General features: G+C 37.8%; 2 protein-coding genes across 7 annotated transcripts in view; both read left to right on the forward strand.

The window, feature by feature from the left end:
* LOC107602277 (nuclear body protein SP140-like protein) overlaps positions 1-12,990 on the forward strand; it is a 15,795-nt gene extending 2,805 nt beyond the window's left edge. Inside the window, exons 3-17 of the mRNA XM_016294740.1 lie at positions 2,722-2,896; positions 3,040-3,165; positions 3,279-3,485; positions 4,377-4,493; positions 4,592-4,725; positions 7,444-7,500; positions 7,589-7,637; positions 7,716-7,889; positions 7,992-8,131; positions 8,207-8,275; positions 11,411-11,538; positions 11,627-11,735; positions 11,933-12,007; positions 12,163-12,306; positions 12,500-12,990. Of these exons, the coding sequence (XP_016150226.1) occupies positions 2,722-2,896; positions 3,040-3,165; positions 3,279-3,485; positions 4,377-4,493; positions 4,592-4,725; positions 7,444-7,500; positions 7,589-7,637; positions 7,716-7,889; positions 7,992-8,131; positions 8,207-8,275; positions 11,411-11,538; positions 11,627-11,735; positions 11,933-12,007; positions 12,163-12,306; positions 12,500-12,580 (1,785 nt within the window). The 3' untranslated portion in view covers positions 12,581-12,990. The remainder of the gene's footprint in view (positions 1-2,721; positions 2,897-3,039; positions 3,166-3,278; positions 3,486-4,376; positions 4,494-4,591; positions 4,726-7,443; positions 7,501-7,588; positions 7,638-7,715; positions 7,890-7,991; positions 8,132-8,206; positions 8,276-11,410; positions 11,539-11,626; positions 11,736-11,932; positions 12,008-12,162; positions 12,307-12,499) is intronic.
* A 57-nt stretch (positions 12,991-13,047) lies between these two features.
* Positions 13,048-17,198, forward strand: part of LOC107602324 (nuclear body protein SP140-like protein) — an 18,763-nt gene continuing 14,612 nt past the window's right edge. For 2 of the 6 annotated variants that reach the window (XM_016294785.1, XM_016294791.1), the window contains exons 1-2: positions 13,048-13,488; positions 16,980-17,132. In XM_016294785.1, the coding sequence (XP_016150271.1) occupies positions 13,321-13,488; positions 16,980-17,132 (321 nt within the window). In that variant the 5' untranslated portion in view covers positions 13,048-13,320. The other 4 variants (XM_016294786.1, XM_016294788.1, XM_016294787.1 and 1 more) reach the window with 4 other exon arrangements.

Below are 17,198 nucleotides of genomic sequence, written 5' to 3' on the forward strand. Positions count from 1 at the left end.
GACTTCCGGCGACACGAGCGACAGTGACCGTTGGCGACGGAATGTGGGCGTGTCAAGCGATGCGAGTCAAGCGACAAAAGTTGAGAATTCTTCAACTTTATGCAAATAAGCAGCGAATTTCGCGAGCGACAACCAATAGGACTGAAGATTCTGTCTAGAGTGCAGGCAAGACAGGACAGATTTTCTGAGCGATTTCACTGTAACCACATACATGGATATAAAAAATGATGCGTAGAAAAAAAAACGTTGGCTGTCTAAGTGAGTTTGATTCATACATTGATGGTTCGAGTTGTTAATTACATGATGCAGTGAGCAGTTTAGCACCGGTTAATGATTTAATGCACGAGCAATGCTGTAGTTTATATAACAACACTCACAGCAGAATGGTACTTTTTAAGTCTAATTCCTAGTCATAATATAATGATATCTTAGTTTTATCGGCAATATACAGTTTGTGATTGCATTTTATATGTCCAGATATGTGCAGTCTACCAATAACATTAGAGCTACAGCAGTAGGAACGCCCACAAGCGTCTTCACAGCACGGAGTCTAGCGACATACAGCGAAAAAGTCGCTGGCGGTGTGAACGGGGCTTGAGAGTGCAAGTGCGAGGCTGCAGCTAGACCCTTCTCGCGACTTTGGCGATGAGGCTGACTAGTGGACGTTCTCACTACTGGTTCCCTTGACAGCAAATCAGGTTTCTTGCCGCTAAATACAAACATTTTGGAGGCAAAAGACTAAATATAATATAAATATGAATTAAATCCATACATACAAACAAAAATGAATGAGAAACAGAGCCTACTTTTTTCCATTGCGTATGTTTATCTACAGCTGAGAGGAGGACGATCACATGACCTCTGCCGTCTTCTTTCCTATTGGCTGCAGTGTTAATTTCGTCAACGAAGACGACGACGAAAAATATTCGTTAATGAACATTTTTTCTGTTGATGAGCTAAAGCTAATATCTGATGATAAAAACTATGACGAAATTTATGCTGCGTCTTCGTTAACAAGACGAGATGGGACTATAATGTTATTTGAGGACTACCGGACATTCAAAATGCATCCTATAGGCTACTGTCTTGTCCTTCAAAATGCGTCCCTGTCATTGGATTGCAATCGGATAAGGGGCGTTTGCATATCTAGTCTCATTATGGCAGCCGCAATGGATGGTCGTTAACAAGACGAGATGGGACTATAATGTTATTTGAGGACTACCGGACATTCAAAATGCATCCTATAGGCTACTGTCTTGTCCTTCAAAATGCGTCCCTGTCATTGGATTGCAATCGGATAAGGGGCGTTTGCATATCTAGTCTCATTATGGCAGCCGCAATGGATGGATAGGCTACCAAAATGCGAACTAGCAATCTGAAACAATGGCCTCAGCACCCGAAGGGGTAGGGATAAGGTGACCAGACGTCCCGTTTTTCCCGGGAGTCACAATTCGTTGTTAAAGAATTTGTTGTTAACTTGATTAACTTAAAGTTAGTGAAGTCTCGGAGTCTCTCGGAAGTCTCGGATAGGCGGAGTCGTGTTGATAGAAGTGCTCTCTTTCGCCCACGCTCCACTTCTTCAGTTCTCATATACAGCGAGCGATCAGTTCTCAGTGCTCAAATACACACACAGCAGTCCAAATGTCTATTGTGTAGAGTATCTCACGTAAATACAGTTGGTTATGGATTAAGTGAACGTAAATAGGTGGGTGAAAACTGAACGTGTGTCAGTACTACATGCATGCCTTCCGTCTTAAAGGGACAGCATTCCTAATTAAGTACCTATCCGTGATGTTAAATAAATATGTTAAGTAAACCTACTGTATCTGAAAAATGAGTTTAAGTTGTTTCTCTTTTGTATTTGTCTTATTGTCTTATTCTGCTTCTTTTTCATAAATTATATATATGAACAACTATAATTTTCATAAGTTGCTCCCTTTTCACTACTGTTAGAGGGATAGTTCACCCAAAAATTTAAATGGTCATCATTTATTCAAGTTTTTCCAAATTCAATCCTTGATTCAAATTTCTCATAAGCTTAATTGATTTGGTCTAAAGAGAGATGTCCCCCGCACTTTTAGAAAAAGACGATTATGTCCCGATATTCCGTCAATATTTCCGCCCGTGTTTTCTGATTTGTTTATTTCGATTTGAGTGAACTAACATTCAGCCAATCACATTTGTTGACAGAATTGTCTATTTTAAGGCAGTGTTTTTTTTTTTTATTGAGACTACTTGCCAATGTTTTAAGGAATTAAACATTAAAGGACTACTCCACTATTTTTGAAAATAGGCTCATTTTCCAACTCCCCTAAAGTTAATCAGTTGAGTTTTACCATTTTCGAATCCATTCAGCCGATCTCCGGGTCTGGCGGTAGCACTTTTAGCTGTAGCTTAGCATAGATCATTGAATCTGATTAGACCGTTAGCATCTCGCTCAAAAATGACCAAAGAGTTTCTTTTTTTTTTTTTTTTGATGATGAATTTTTTGTAACTATAAATTAATGTATTATTTTCTTTAAAAAAAATTAAAAAAATATTACCGATCTTACTATCATGGTATTACCATGCCATCACTTTACCGTGGTACCTCCACTATACTTTTTAAAAAAGTTGCTTGTCAAAGTTTGTCAGTTTGTTGTTTTGCATATTTAGGCATAAGACGTCTGATCATACTGTACTTCCATCTTCCTTTGTCTTCTTCTCTGTTTTTGTCTGTAGAATGTGAAAAAGATGCGTTCTCGTGAGCAGAAGGAGAAGGGCGTCTATGAGGTTCTGGACTGGGTGGAGAAAAATAAACCACAGTACATACATCAGTTCTGGCGCTGTGTGTTTGAAGACCATATCCTGCAGCTCTACCCGACGCTACGCACGCTCAGAAAAAGTCTGCTGGACGGTCGGTGGTTTTCACTATTATCAGCTTTATGTTATGTTATCTAGAGGCTCACGCTGCGTTACTATGCTATGATGGAGCAAGAATGCGTTCATATATATATATATATATATACAGTTATCGTTTCATTTTTTTCTTTGTCCCAGGCACTTTCAAATTTGATGAGAAACAACCGGATGTTAAGACACCAGCAGAGGAGGAAGAGAGTGAAGGAAAGGCAGAGAAAGGGAAGGAGAAGAACTACAAAAGAAAGAGACTATTATCAGCTTTATGTTATGTTATCTAGAGGCTCACGCTGCGTTACTATGCTATGATGGAGCAAGAATGCGTTCATATATATATATATATATATACAGTTATCGTTTCATTTTTTTCTTTGTCCCAGGCACTTTCAAATTTGATGAGAAACAACCGGATGTTAAGACACCAGCAGAGGAGGAAGAGAGTGAAGGAAAGGCAGAGAAAGGGAAGGAGAAGAACTACAAAAGAAAGAGAAGTAAAGATGATAGAAGTAGTGAGGATAGTGATGATCCTGATCCTTCCTCTGCTTCCACACCCAGTCTGAAGAAACCAGGCAAAAAACCCTCATTCTGTGAGTCCCTGAACTACAGCAGGTCTAAGATCTCATCAGGCATACAGTTAAATAACACTAAAACTAAAGCCATTTAAAAAAAAAAATGTTTTGTTACTTGCAATAAAGTAAACCTTAAAGGGGTCATATGATGCGATTTCAATTTGTCCTTTCTCTTTGGAGTGTTACAAGCTCTTGGTGCATAAAGAAGATCTGTAAAGTTGCAAAGACTAAAGTCTCAAATCCAAAGAGATATTCTTTATAAAAGTTAAGAGTCGACCACGCCTACCTAAAATGGCTCGTTCTAACACGCCCCCACATATCTACGTCACGATGTGGGAAGATTTGCATAACGCTGCCCAAATGTTCACGCAAAGAAAGAAGGCGTAACTTTTATTCTCGCTGTAGTATCGTTGTTGCCGCTGCCATGTCGTGAAGGCGCTGTGTGGTTCGTTGTGAAAGCGAAACTACTTTGTTTGGCCTTCCAAAAGAGGACGATATCGCTTTGTCATGCCTGGAGCTGATCCGTGCTGGTTGCGGGCAACCAGGTGAGACACAGGGCCCATGACTGATCTAAAATATCCAGATGGAAATTTGTTGCCCATTCTCAATGGGAAAGTGCCCAAGCAACCTTGCTCAGCAGAGTTGCCCAGCAACATTGCTCAAAAACGTTTCCCTGTGTATCATCACCTTAAAGGAAAGTTTGCCCCAAAATAATAAAAAATGTACCCTCAGGCAATCTAAGATGAAACTAACAAAACACAAAATTACTCAAATTAATTCAAAATATTAATAAAAACTATAATAATATTTCAATGATACTAAAATAACACTGTGTTTCCTGGTGCCTGATGTCCTATTCCTATATTTTCACTCTCTCCTGATCTGTGTTGTCTTCTCTCTCTTTCTCAGCATCTCTTGTGAAGAAAGGAGAAAAGCAGATTTGGAAGTGGCCTGTTTATAAAACTCATCTGCCTGTAACCTGTGGGGATAAAGAAGGCACTCTCTATCGGGACAAAATGCCCAGAGGTTCACCATCATTGAGTTTTTGCTATAATTTCTCTTAATTTTATTAGAGTGTGTGTTTATAATATTTGATGAATGCATCCTATCCTTGTCTCCAGTAGGGGAAAAGTGTATTTTGTCTCAGGGGCGCTGGTTCACCCCAAATGATTTTGAAAAGTTTGCGGGGAAGGAAAAGTCCAAAAACTGGAAACTCAGCATCCGCTGCAGAAACACACCACTTAAGAAACTCATAGAGGTAAATAATGCAAGCACTTACAGATTGTTGGGATCTTTGTTAAAAAATCAAGGATTTGGAAATTGTCCTTGGTTTTGCTGTAAACCTATCGTACACTCACAAATACTCTTTACTTAGATATTTTTAAATAAACATTTACTGTTTAGATTAATAATAAGTCAATGCATTATCAATCTGTAGATTGGGACTGTTGTCAAATTTAAATTTATACATATACTGCCGTTCAAAAGTTTGGGATCAGTACATTTTCTTATTACCTTTTAAAAATGCCTCTTATGCTCATCAAGGCTGCATTTATTTGATCAAAAATACAGAAAAAAACAGTAATATTATGAAATATTATTACAATTTAAAATAACAGTGTTCTATTTTAATATACTTTAAAATATAATTTATTTCTGTGATGCAAAGCTGAATTTTCAGCATCATTACTCCAGTCTTCAGTGTCACATTATCCTTAATTCTAATATGCTGATTTATTATCAATGTTGGAAACAGTTTTTACTGCTTAATTTTTTTTGGAACCTGGGATACCTGTCGTGGAAATTCCCAATACTAATCTGACTTCACCACTGACAATTTGAATAACCTCCAGTTATTCATACAATATAATATAATACAATACTACAGTACTAGTACAGTACTACAGTATATTCGGTGTAATTCCCGTCAAGAATATAATACAATATACTTCCCCTCCTGAAGTATGGTGACGGCGTCCCGTCAAGAAGCTACTATCACTACCTCAAACCGCACATGAGCACCAGGTCTGTAGCATCTATACACTCTCACCGCCCTTCTCAGGTGTACGCTGGTCCGACACAGGATCATTAATACTAACTCTGAGTATTTCAGCCTCACCCCGAGTGCGAGTCTATAGTCTTTCAACACTATCACTGTCACTGCTGTGGTCCTCTGAGCGTAGAATCTTTAGTACTCCTATTCCTTAGCTGCGCAGCCTATACCAGACACAACTCCCAAGTTACTCTTTGCAGGAAAGTTTATTCACGGCCGGGAGCTCACTGGTCACAACAACCAAGAGAGACTCCCGAACAGAAAGATACATGTACATTTAAACCTTAGATTTTAGTAAAAATTGATACCAATCAAGTTTACTTCACTGTGGTTTGTTCTGGTGATTGGTTTGTAATGATCTAAGCTAGTCATATGACTGTAGGTTCTACTGTTAAGCACTTTTTTGGTAACTCTAAAATCACATGATGCATTCAAAAGGATACATATTTTTGATCTGGGCATTCTTAGTCTGCACATTCTGTTTTTTTGACATTGTAAATACCTTTGACTCCTTCTGAGGCCATTATAAAAAAGCATTTTCATCACATACCTTTTTCTGGATTCTTTGATGAATAAAAAGTTAAAAAGAACAGCATTTATTCAAAATATAAATCTTTTCTAACAATATCAGTCTTTACTGTCACTTTTTATCAATTTAACACATCTTTGCTGAATTAAAGAATTAGAATTAATACTGAATGTATTAATATCTTTCAAAAATAGAAAGAAAATAATCTGCTGACCCCAAACTTTTGAATGGTAGTGTATATTGTTACAAAAGATTTCTATTTTGAATAAATGCTGTTCTTTTTAACTTTTTATTCACTAATGAATCCTGACAAAAGTATCACAGGTTCCCAAAAAATATTAAGCAGCTAAAACTGTTTCCAACATTGACAATAAATCAGCAAATCAGAATGATTTTTGAAGGATCATGTGACACTTTATATACAGTGGGTACGGAAAGTATTCAGACCCCCTTACATTTTTCACTCTTTGTTATATTGCAGCCATTTGCTAAAATCATTTAAGTTAATTTTTTTCCTCATTAATGTACACACAGCACCCCATATTGACAGAAAAACACAGAATTGTTGACATTTTTGCAGATTTATTAAAAAAGAAAAACTGAAATATCACATGGTCCTAAGTATTCAGACCCTTTGCTCAGTATTTAGTAGAAGCACCCTTTTGATCTAATACAGCCATGAGTCTTTTTGGGAAAGATGCAACAAGTTTTTCACACCTGGATTTGGGGATCCTCTGCCATTCCTCCTTGCAGATCCTCTCCAGTTCTGTCAGGTTGGATGGTAAACGTTGGTGGACAGCCATTTTTAGGTCTCTCCAGAGATGCTCAATTGGGTTTGGGTAAGTCAGGGGTCTGGCTGGGCCAATCAAGAACAGTCACAGAGTTGTTGTGAAGCCACTCCTTCGTTATTTTAGCTATGTGCTTAGGGTCATTGTCTTGTGTATATATATATATATATATAAATAATTATTGGTTGTATTTATTGGGCAATATTTCCAATTATTGTACAATATATATATATATGAACATTAAAAGTCCAATGTGCATGTACAAATTAACTTTAGGGGGGGGGAACAATCCAACGCTCTCCATTGACTTTCTATTGCGGGAAGCTGCCTCCTTGTCATTTCTGACATATAACAAAAAAACAGAGCAATGCCTAAAAGCTGCTATGTGACAAGGTGTACAGTAAACAAGCTAAAAAACCCAGAACTACATTTTTATAAGCTGTCGACCCCCCAAAACATGTTGTAGATGTCGGGGTATTTCACGTTGGGCCGTTCAGTTGGATAATTTCTCAAACAAAAGGAAGGTTAGGAAAAGGGGCACTGACAAATTAAATACAGCAGACCCTTCATATACATGTGTGATCACTTCCTTTCTCATTCTTTCAGGAGGAACATCTTCAGTGTCCACCGAAGGAGAGAAGAAAGAGAACATGTGTCCAAAAGGTACTTTGTCTCTCTATGTGCAATGTCAGGTTTTGCTTTTCCTGTTTTTCATGTGACATTTATTAAGTGACTTTGTTTATTCCTGCAGAACATGAATGAGCTGTTTCCTGTCAGCTCATCTGAGAGCTCCAGTGAAGGTGAGTAACGATCATCCAGGCTCATTCACATGCTGTCTGCTGTCTGTCTGAACGCAGCAATGTGTTTTATTCCTCTAGAAAATGATGCTGAAGATTTCCAGGAACAGGGATGGAGAGGAGGAGGAACAGAGATCAGAGGGAGAGTCGAGGAAGAAGAAGACATGGCAGATCTGTCTGTTTTCCAGGCTCCTTCTTTACCAGTCACCTGTGTTTCACTTACTGGGACTTTATATAAATACAGGTTTGCGACAGGTATGTTATTGCCCTGATTTGTGTGCAGAACTCTGTATGCAGTTTGTTTTGGCTGTGTTGAAGGTTTGAGTGGAAAACGTTCACGTTTATGTTTTGTTGCAGGGATACGTGGGAAGTGTATACGTACTGAGGAAAGATGGTTCACTCCGGAGGAATTTGTAAAGCAGGAAACAACTATCACTGATGGACACTGGAAGAAAGATATACTGTGCCATGGAAAAACGCTCAACTTTTTACTCAAGGTAGCAAATGGGAGAGAGCAAATAAAAAGCATGATTTATTTATTTATTTATTTAATGATTGATTGTCATTTTTAGAAAGACATCCTGCGCATCCATTCGCTTCAGTGTGAATGTGTAAAATGCAGTACTCAAGAGGAAGACGTGGTGAGAAACATCTCTACCTGACATATTTAATCATAATCAGTCATCATTAAAATAATTTGATATTAACTTAAATTCTTTACAGTCTTTTAAATGTGTACATTAATCTGTACATGATCACTTTCATAGACTAAAGATGTGAAAATCACAAACATTTTTTATATAAAATGTTTATTTTATTATATATTTTAAAATTCTTTACTTTTTACATTTTACATGTACTGCTTAAAGAAAACAAAGCCTATTTTAGTACAATTATTATATTTTGCATTGTGACATTAACCAAATTTTTGCCCAAATCATTACCAAATGCACAAAACTCCTTTTCATTATTTTAATATAAAAAAACCCATAATTTATAATCATAATCAGTTGGTATTTATGTAATAATAATCATAATATTATTTGTAGCATTTTATTCTGATTCTGATGAAAAAATCTGTATTACAGTGATAAGAATCTAAAACTTATTGAGAATATTAGGAATTACAGAAAACCTACAGACACATTTCAGTACTGAGAATTCAGGAAGAAGTATGCTTAAAGGGGATAGTTCACCCAAAAATGTAAATTCGGGGGGGGGGGGTTCATCCTCATTTCCTTTCCTCGTGTCTTAGCTCCACTCCTCCAGGATGCGAGGGAAGGATGCAAAGAAAAGACGCGAGGACGGAGGAATTAAATCAAGTGAAATGATATATCCTCACTCCCTTTAGCGTCACTTCAAAGCGTCATCAATTAATGATTACTCTACACTGCTGGATTTAGCTTGCACGTTGGGATTCTTGAACATTAGAAATATATTTTTTTATATTACCAGTTATTAATAACAATGAATTATTCCCAGTTATTAACTGCTTTTTATTTGTTGTATAGTATTACATAGTGTTGCCAACTGTCCTTTATAAGCGGTATATTGGCCTAATTGATTTGTCCTGTATGTGACCTCCCTTGTCCATTTTATTGACTGCTACGCTGATCACGACACTTGAGAATGGTCACCGACACCTGTCATCATCCAGTCACAGCCCCCTCACAGGCATGATCAGTATGCATTAAGTAAATCACAAATTGTGAACATAACTGTTCGAGGAAGCCTTAAGACAAAGCAAAATCCTCTGCCGGCTGGTTGCTCCCACTTCACAGCGAGCGGGACTTGCACTAACGCCAATTACCGTCACAGTGTTTTTTGTTTTCAGCAAATCCGTTTTGGCGAATGCAAACAACGTGATTATTTTATATGACTCCAACATCCAGCCGCGCAAGAAAACATGTAGGCTAATCTACCCGAGGGCAGACGTGATCAATGAGGGAAGTCGTCTTTCACTATTGTAATGTTAAATAGAGAAAAACATTTTACATTCAAGTAACTTCTAGCGTTTTCTTAACCTTGGACCTTATTCTTGAAACAAAATGACAAATAAAAAAGTGTCAAGCACCAAAAGCAGCCCATATTAAATCTAATATTTTCGCTTTAATTGTTCTCTAATAACCAATATCAGAGGCATTAAAAAATTAAAAGCAATAAGCCATTAAAATCAAGAGACGTAAATAAACGTAATTAAAACTGTGCTTTAAATGTACACATCGAAATTAAAGGCACTGTAACAATAATTTCATGCTTAATACTCACATTTATGTGTGTTTGTATTTTCTGCCATGGTTAGCACTTGGTGCAGATGTGAAGGGGGAGGAGAATTTATGCGTGCATCACGTTAATCGATAAAACACTTCCGCAATGGATACACCTGTGTATCCTCGCTCATGACTCCTCAGGAAGCCTCCTCGATCCTCGCCTCCTTCCGGTGCAATCAGAGAACTGAGATGTCCTACAAGATGGCTGAGCTCGATCGGTTTTTGGGTCATAGGATGGAGGAGCGAGGAAACGAGGAGGGATATTAAGAATAGTGGTCGACCGATATTGGTTTTTTGACAGCCGATGCCGATATCTTGGAAAGCAGGGTGGCCGATATAAAGCCGATATAATTTTATTTATTTTATTTAATATTTAAGAAATTTGAAATCATTTGAAAATAGATAAAAAAATAAATGTGTAAAATAAACATGCTTATACTTTAAATGACAAAGTATTTTTCACAAATAAACTAATATTTAATCAAATTAAAAAGGAAGTAAACACTGTAACCAACAGGGCACTCAGTATTCTGGGAAGTTTGTGTGCATTGGGAATCACATTTTTTCAAATAAAACCAAGGTAACATTCATTTTACATAAAGCACACAGTGAAAATGACATAAATATGACAGTGGGCAAAAGCATGAAGTGCAGCATAATTTGAAATCACGAGTTTAAAGTTTGTCGATCACATGTCTCCAGTGAAGCTGAACTCTCCTCCTGTCCGCATTCAATTCGCACGGACCGACCGTCACACAGAGAACACGCGATCATGCAGGATACAAATGCACACTTCATAAGATCTCACAGCTGGATTCGACTAAGTTTGCAAGGTTTTTTAAATGAGATGTTCATTAGTCATTCAAAGATTTGTTTAAACGATATAAATGCACATTTGCTGAATGCTGACGGCAAACGAGAAAGTATTATAATGTTTGCCTTTCTATTACTAGCAATATAAAAGCAATCGTTATAATACTTTTTGTATACATTTTAAGTCCTTTGTTTAACAGTTCTATCTGATTATTTGACAGACTTCTGTCCGTGGACAGCACTGTTAAGGACGACAGCGAACAAGAGGGAGAATGTGAGCACTGTGTGTTCAGGCGCTGCCGTTCTCAGTGCCGTCAAAATAAAAGTCCTTCCATGAACACATCGGACAAACAGAAAAACTTATCGGCCAATGCCGATATTTGAAAAATGCCAAATATCGGCCGATATATCGGCCTTGGCGATATATCGGTCGACCACTAATTAAGAAGCACCATCGGTCATCATTTACTCACCCTCCACTTGATCTAAACCTGTATTATAAGTTTTGTCCTTCTGTTGAACACATAAGAGAGTATTTTAAGAATAACCAAACTGTTAACAATAGTTATTGACTTCCATGGTATGGAAAAAATACTGACTATATAACAAAACAAGATTGTAAAATAGAAAAGCAAAATACATTTGAGCTTATTTCTGTGATGATGATAAAATGTTATATCCTGTAATGACTAGATGGCACAGAACAATGATGACGAGTGTTACGTGTGTCGCTCTGAGGGACGTCTTGTGTGTTGTGACGAGTGTCCACGAGCTTTTCATTCACACTGTCACCTACCAGCTGTACACGGAGACTCACCTGGGTGAGAGAGACAAACAGATAGAAAATCATTAAATCAGCAAGTGTGTGTGTTGTACATTCATTCAGTATATGTGTGTGTTTGCTTGTAGGGAATGGATTTGTACCTTTTGCGTGTTAAGAACCAGTCAACAATGGCGTGACTCCAGTAACATGTCTGAACAAGAGGCTTTCGGTGCCCCAGTGTCTCAGTACAGATTGGTAAACGCACACACACACACACACACAAACTCAGCACCTTAATATAGAAGATGACCATAAACATTTAAGGTGCTCACATTTTGTAACAGCCTCTGATGTCTTAAAGTGCTGTCTACATAGGCTGCTCAGCAGATTTAGAAACAGAACAAATATTTTTGGGCCTAATTGTGGATATGTGTGTTGTTTGTCATCTTTAGCACTGCCACTACCTCCTGTTATGTGTGTACAGAGAGGACATCCAGAAGGTGTTTGTTGAGGATCCACAGCAAACGGTGAGATTGTCTCTTTATTTCATCTCTGTCGTTTACATTTGCTACTCTTTTCATGCCTTAGTTTAATTTAAAATAGTTTATAAGTAGAACAAAAGTGATGAAAGATATGAAATGAAATTTAAAATAAATAAAAACAAAAATAAAATGACTTCCAGGTGCCCAGATACTCCGAGTTCATATCTCAGCCGATGTGGCTGGACAGAATAAAGCAGAAGTTGGAAAGTGGAGAGTATCAGACGGTAGGAGCATTCGTCTCAGACTTTCGGCTCATTTTCAGCAACTGCAGCACGTTCAATAGGGTAAGATTCACTGAAACACGTTACATAATAAAAAATTCACCAAAAAACAGATCAAGACCTTGTTAAAATTAAGTTGTTTTCCAATGTCTTATACGTGGACGCATATCTTTGGACATTATTGATGATTATTGTTGAGATTATTAACTTTTGGACGTGTGATTTTTTTTGTATTTTGTTCTCTTGCTCTCTAAAGGACAATGTGTTTGGCCGAATGGGTCCCTGGCTGAAGAAAATGTTCGAGGAAGAGTTCCAGAAAATCTTCAGTATCCAATAACAACTCTCTTTTACAAGTCTTTTAAAGATACAATTGAGCTCTGGATACCCTTGAATATTCATTAGAACTCATTATAATGTATAAGATGTCCTTTCTAATGCTGCGAGGGTCCATGTACTTTTGCGTCCATTCATTTTAAATTTTTGAACCCAGAAATGAAAACATAAAATGCGGTTTCTTCTTTAATGGTTCAAACACTGATGAAATCTTAAAAAATTATGGTTTCTATTTTCAACGTGTTATTATTATTATTTTTTTTACCATTGATTAATGTAGACAATCATACATCTTCTGTTTATTTCTTGAAAGCAATGGCCAAGCGTTTCAGTTAGAATCCACTCATCGCTCATAAGACCACAGTTTTGTTCAGTGCTGCACTCTCGAGAATCTCTCATTATAACAAAGTGTAACATGATTATGGAAGAAAAATAATGACAAATGTCTTTGAAACAAAAAAGCATGTTGAATCAAAGCAATAGGTAGAGCAAGTCATTCATTCACAAAAACTGATATGCAGAAATGGAGCAAGCCGTAAGTAGAACCTATGATTATCAGGGCCAGTATGTACATGTGGAAAAGCTGATTAAGACTCATGAGCTGTGTTTACGTTTAATTCAACATATTCTCTGTTACTCCCCGTGTAGCCACATGTAAGCAGCTTTTTCTACCAAAGGAGATTATAATGCTATTTTACCCGACGCTAATTTTCAGAGCATGACATCTAAGACATATATTGTTTTATGATTGACATCAAAGACCTCTCCATCTTTGGGCTCATAAAAAGGATGATCTTTCCTCCTTCCCCTGTCTTTGCCCAAGTACTTGTCTTTCTGCGACCAATAACTGAGAGACCGAAAGAAAACATACTGGATGTCCATTTGCACCCGTGGAACGTTCCACTATCAGAGGTATCAATATTTTTTTATTTAAATGATAATATAATACCCATAAAATGTTTTTATAAAAATTGGTCTTGACATTTTGGCGGGTTTGCATTAACGCACACTCTGATCAATGTCAAAAGGAAATATTTAAGGAAATAAGTTATCTTGCTTAACATTTCACAATGCTCATAATTTACCTGGGATTGACACTGTACATTCCTAAACTCCAGGTTAACATTCTTATTTGCATATATGTGGCGTCAGTGTCATTGATTGGATGAAAACAGCACACAACCTGCTTACATCAAGGCTCTAGCATTCTAACATCCTCATATCGCATTCTGTACAAATAATTAAAATTATTAGCGCTTAATGGGAGCAGCGTCATGGGCAGAGCGTCACGTTATTTAAAGGGGAAGTTAACGCGTTAACGAGTAGCAAATGATTAAGTAGCTGCATTGGTTACTTTTATGCCTGATAAAGCTTTTAAATGTAGATTGGGGTAACAAAGGGGTTTTATAGGTTTGACTGAAATAATAATGCAATAACTGACACTTTAAATCAATGTTTCAAGAAACAACAACAAAAAAATTGAACAAAAAACAGATAAAGACAAAAAAGTAGCCATTGATAATATCTAAACAATATGTAGTAGTATAGTATATAGTATCCAAATCAAAATGTAATAAAATTAATTTATGTGTAAATTATGTGCAATGTCTTAGCCTCATTGGCGCCCCTTCAGCTGGTGGCGCCCTAGGCGACCGCCTAGCTCGCCTATGCCTAGAAACAGCCCTGGGGGTTTACAAATTTGAGGATTTGACTGACGAGAAAAAATAAACGTGAAAATAACGTGATTTAAAAACAGCACTAAACTCCGGCAAGATAAAGTCCTTTTATGCAAAACCACTGATATTTATCTACAGATCAAGTATAATAGGAACAGTGAATCATCTTGGATAGATTTTCATTGTCTTGACTGTCGTAACCGAACGTGACTCGCAGTTTGAATGCTGAATGGAGGATGACAGACAGCCGCAGCGGAGATTAGAGTTTAAGTGAACTTGAATTTAACGACTTAAAAATTCATCTGTACCTCACATTAAACTATGGAATGGCTTCAGAACACTTGGAATATAGTGCAAGGAAACTTTATGGTGCTTTATAATGATTTTGTGCCTTTTGTGGGGCTTAAAGGGGTCATATGATGATGATTTCAATTTTTTCTTTATCTTTGACGTTACAAGCTGTTTGTGGATAGATAAGATCCCTAAAGTTGCAAAGACTAAAGTCTCAAACCCAAAGAGATATTCTTTAAAAAAAGTGAAGTGTCGTCCACGTCCTCCTAAAACACCTCGTTTAAACACGCCCCCACATGTCTACGTCACTGTGTGGGAAGATTTGCATAACACCGCCCAAATGTTTACGCAAAGAAAGAAGGCGTAACTTTTATTCTCACTGTAGTATTGTTGCCGCCGCCACCATGTTGTGGAGACGCTGTGTGTTTCGTTGTGAAAGCGAAACTTCTTTGTTTGGTCTTCCAAAAGAGGACACGACTAGAAATCAGTGGTTAAGTTGTATTTACAACACTGTTCCAGAACACTTCAACCCAAATATTCAGATATGTGCATTTTGTGGAGGACTGTTTCCTGATCCTGGGATAGGGTCATAGGGACAATGCCGGCTGTTCTGACTCGCAGACTGTAAGTACGTTTTCATATTTAAAGAATTTGCCACTGATGATTCAAACGCGAGTTTTGAGCAGTGTAGAATAGCACTTGTTGTTTCTCCGATCACAAATGCAGATGGTTTTATGTTTATGCTGAGCGATACGCAATGCAATGCGTAAAAAGACAGTATAAGTCATTATAATCAGGAATTATGTCCCCACTGGATGCAACAAATGCCTCGTTTATAATGGGTTTTATTGGTTTTGTCTTGTCGCGCCGGGACACAGCATCACAGTATGGTGAGGGGCGTAACATTTCCGTCACACGCTTGAGGTATTCGGCCAATCACAACGCACTGGATAGCTGGCTAATCTGCATACACCTTGCTTTTCAGACAGATGAACTTTGTAAAAATCGACGCCTTTCAGTAAGGCGGGTCATATAGGAGCAACAATAATAGAGTTGGGGTAATCGAGTCCGGTCTCGAGTACAGTTTTTTAAAGGACTCAGACTTGTCACAGACTCGGATGCATTTTTACTCGGACTTGACTCAGACTCGAGCCTTTTGGACTCAGAAAATATGTCAGAGTCCAACCGAGTCCAGGGACAGTTGACAGAAATGTCACTGACTCAATGCATTATCACAAAAGTGATATTCAGTATTTGCATGTGCTTTTAAGTCTTGTCTTGGCATTTTCTTTTGCATCTGCATCTGCATCAACACTGAACTGTTCGCATTCAGTGGATACTCTCCAAAATGGCGCTGGTGACACGGAGGAGACTAATAGTTGAATAAAGCCGGGGTTTTTTTCTTTTGCGCCAGAAAGTATTCTTGTAGCTTCAATAATATTATGGTTGAACCCCTGATGTCACATGGGTTATTTTACCGATCTCCTTGCTACGTTTCTGGACGTTGATCGTGTAAGGACCCTTGCTGTCTATGGGAGGGAGAGCTGTCAGAATGCATAACAAATATCTTAATTTGTGTTCTGAGGATGAACGGAGGTCTTACGGGTTTGGAACGACATGAGGGTGAGTAATTAATGACCGAATTTTCATTTTTGGGTGAACTAACCCTTTAAACCGCATAAACGCATTGCATTACACCAAATAATGTTCTTTTTAGCAACATATCATACGGCCCCTTTAACCGTGTAGCAGACATGTTATAAATAAATAAATACTGGAAAGCTTTTTTAACTTGTACTGCAGTTTTATCAACACATGGTTGATCAAACCATGGTTTAATACATTTGAATAAAACCTTTTAAGTCACGAGGTTAAACTTAATTACAGCATCATTCGCATCTATGTAATTAACAGAACTGGAACACATGAAATTATGATTAGCATCCTAATAAATCGTCGAAACGGTGTGCCTAAAATAGGCGCCCTGCTCTCGTTTGTTGTTGTTTTGAAAATAAATCGTTCATTAGATCCGGTTTGCGGAACTCCAGCCTCCTGTAACAGGTTTACATTCGCTTTCTCTACATCACTTCCGCCTACTTCTCGCTTTATTAGCTAGACTGTCACATACAGGCGGGAGATTCGGAAATGGCGCTTTCGGTTTGAGTAGCCTACTCCTCGTCGTGTCAAATACAGAAATATACAAATTATTCCAGACATCTCGGCCGTTGACAGGTATGCAAGAGTCAGGTATGCAACTGTTGTGTTTAACGCCAGCAAAACGCTTGTAGGTACCATTTCTGATCTATTCAGTTGGGCACAAAGTGTGAGACATTGCTTTATTATTATTATGTATTTGACACAGAACTGCATCTGTTGCATTGTATTAATCCGCATGCTGCTGTAAAGTCGCTGAAATGATTTCATGTCGCGTTATAGATCGAATTAATGGAGCCGTTGAACTTTCTAACGACTGAAGAGTTGCTGTTTTTTCTCCACCGGAAGAAGACGGAGATTTCGTGCATCGAGCAACCGCACAGATTCCTCTCTCAGCTGCGAGACCACGACCTGGTGCCGGAGGAACTTTTTGAGGTAACCACCTTACATTCTCTCTCTCTCTCTCTCTCTCTCTCTCTCTCTCTCTCTCTCTCTCTCTCT

Source organism: Sinocyclocheilus grahami, unplaced genomic scaffold (assembly GCF_001515645.1).
Source record: "Sinocyclocheilus grahami isolate Dianchi unplaced genomic scaffold, SAMN03320097.WGS_v1.1 scaffold324.1, whole genome shotgun sequence".
NCBI lineage: Eukaryota > Metazoa > Chordata > Actinopteri > Cypriniformes > Cyprinidae > Sinocyclocheilus > Sinocyclocheilus grahami.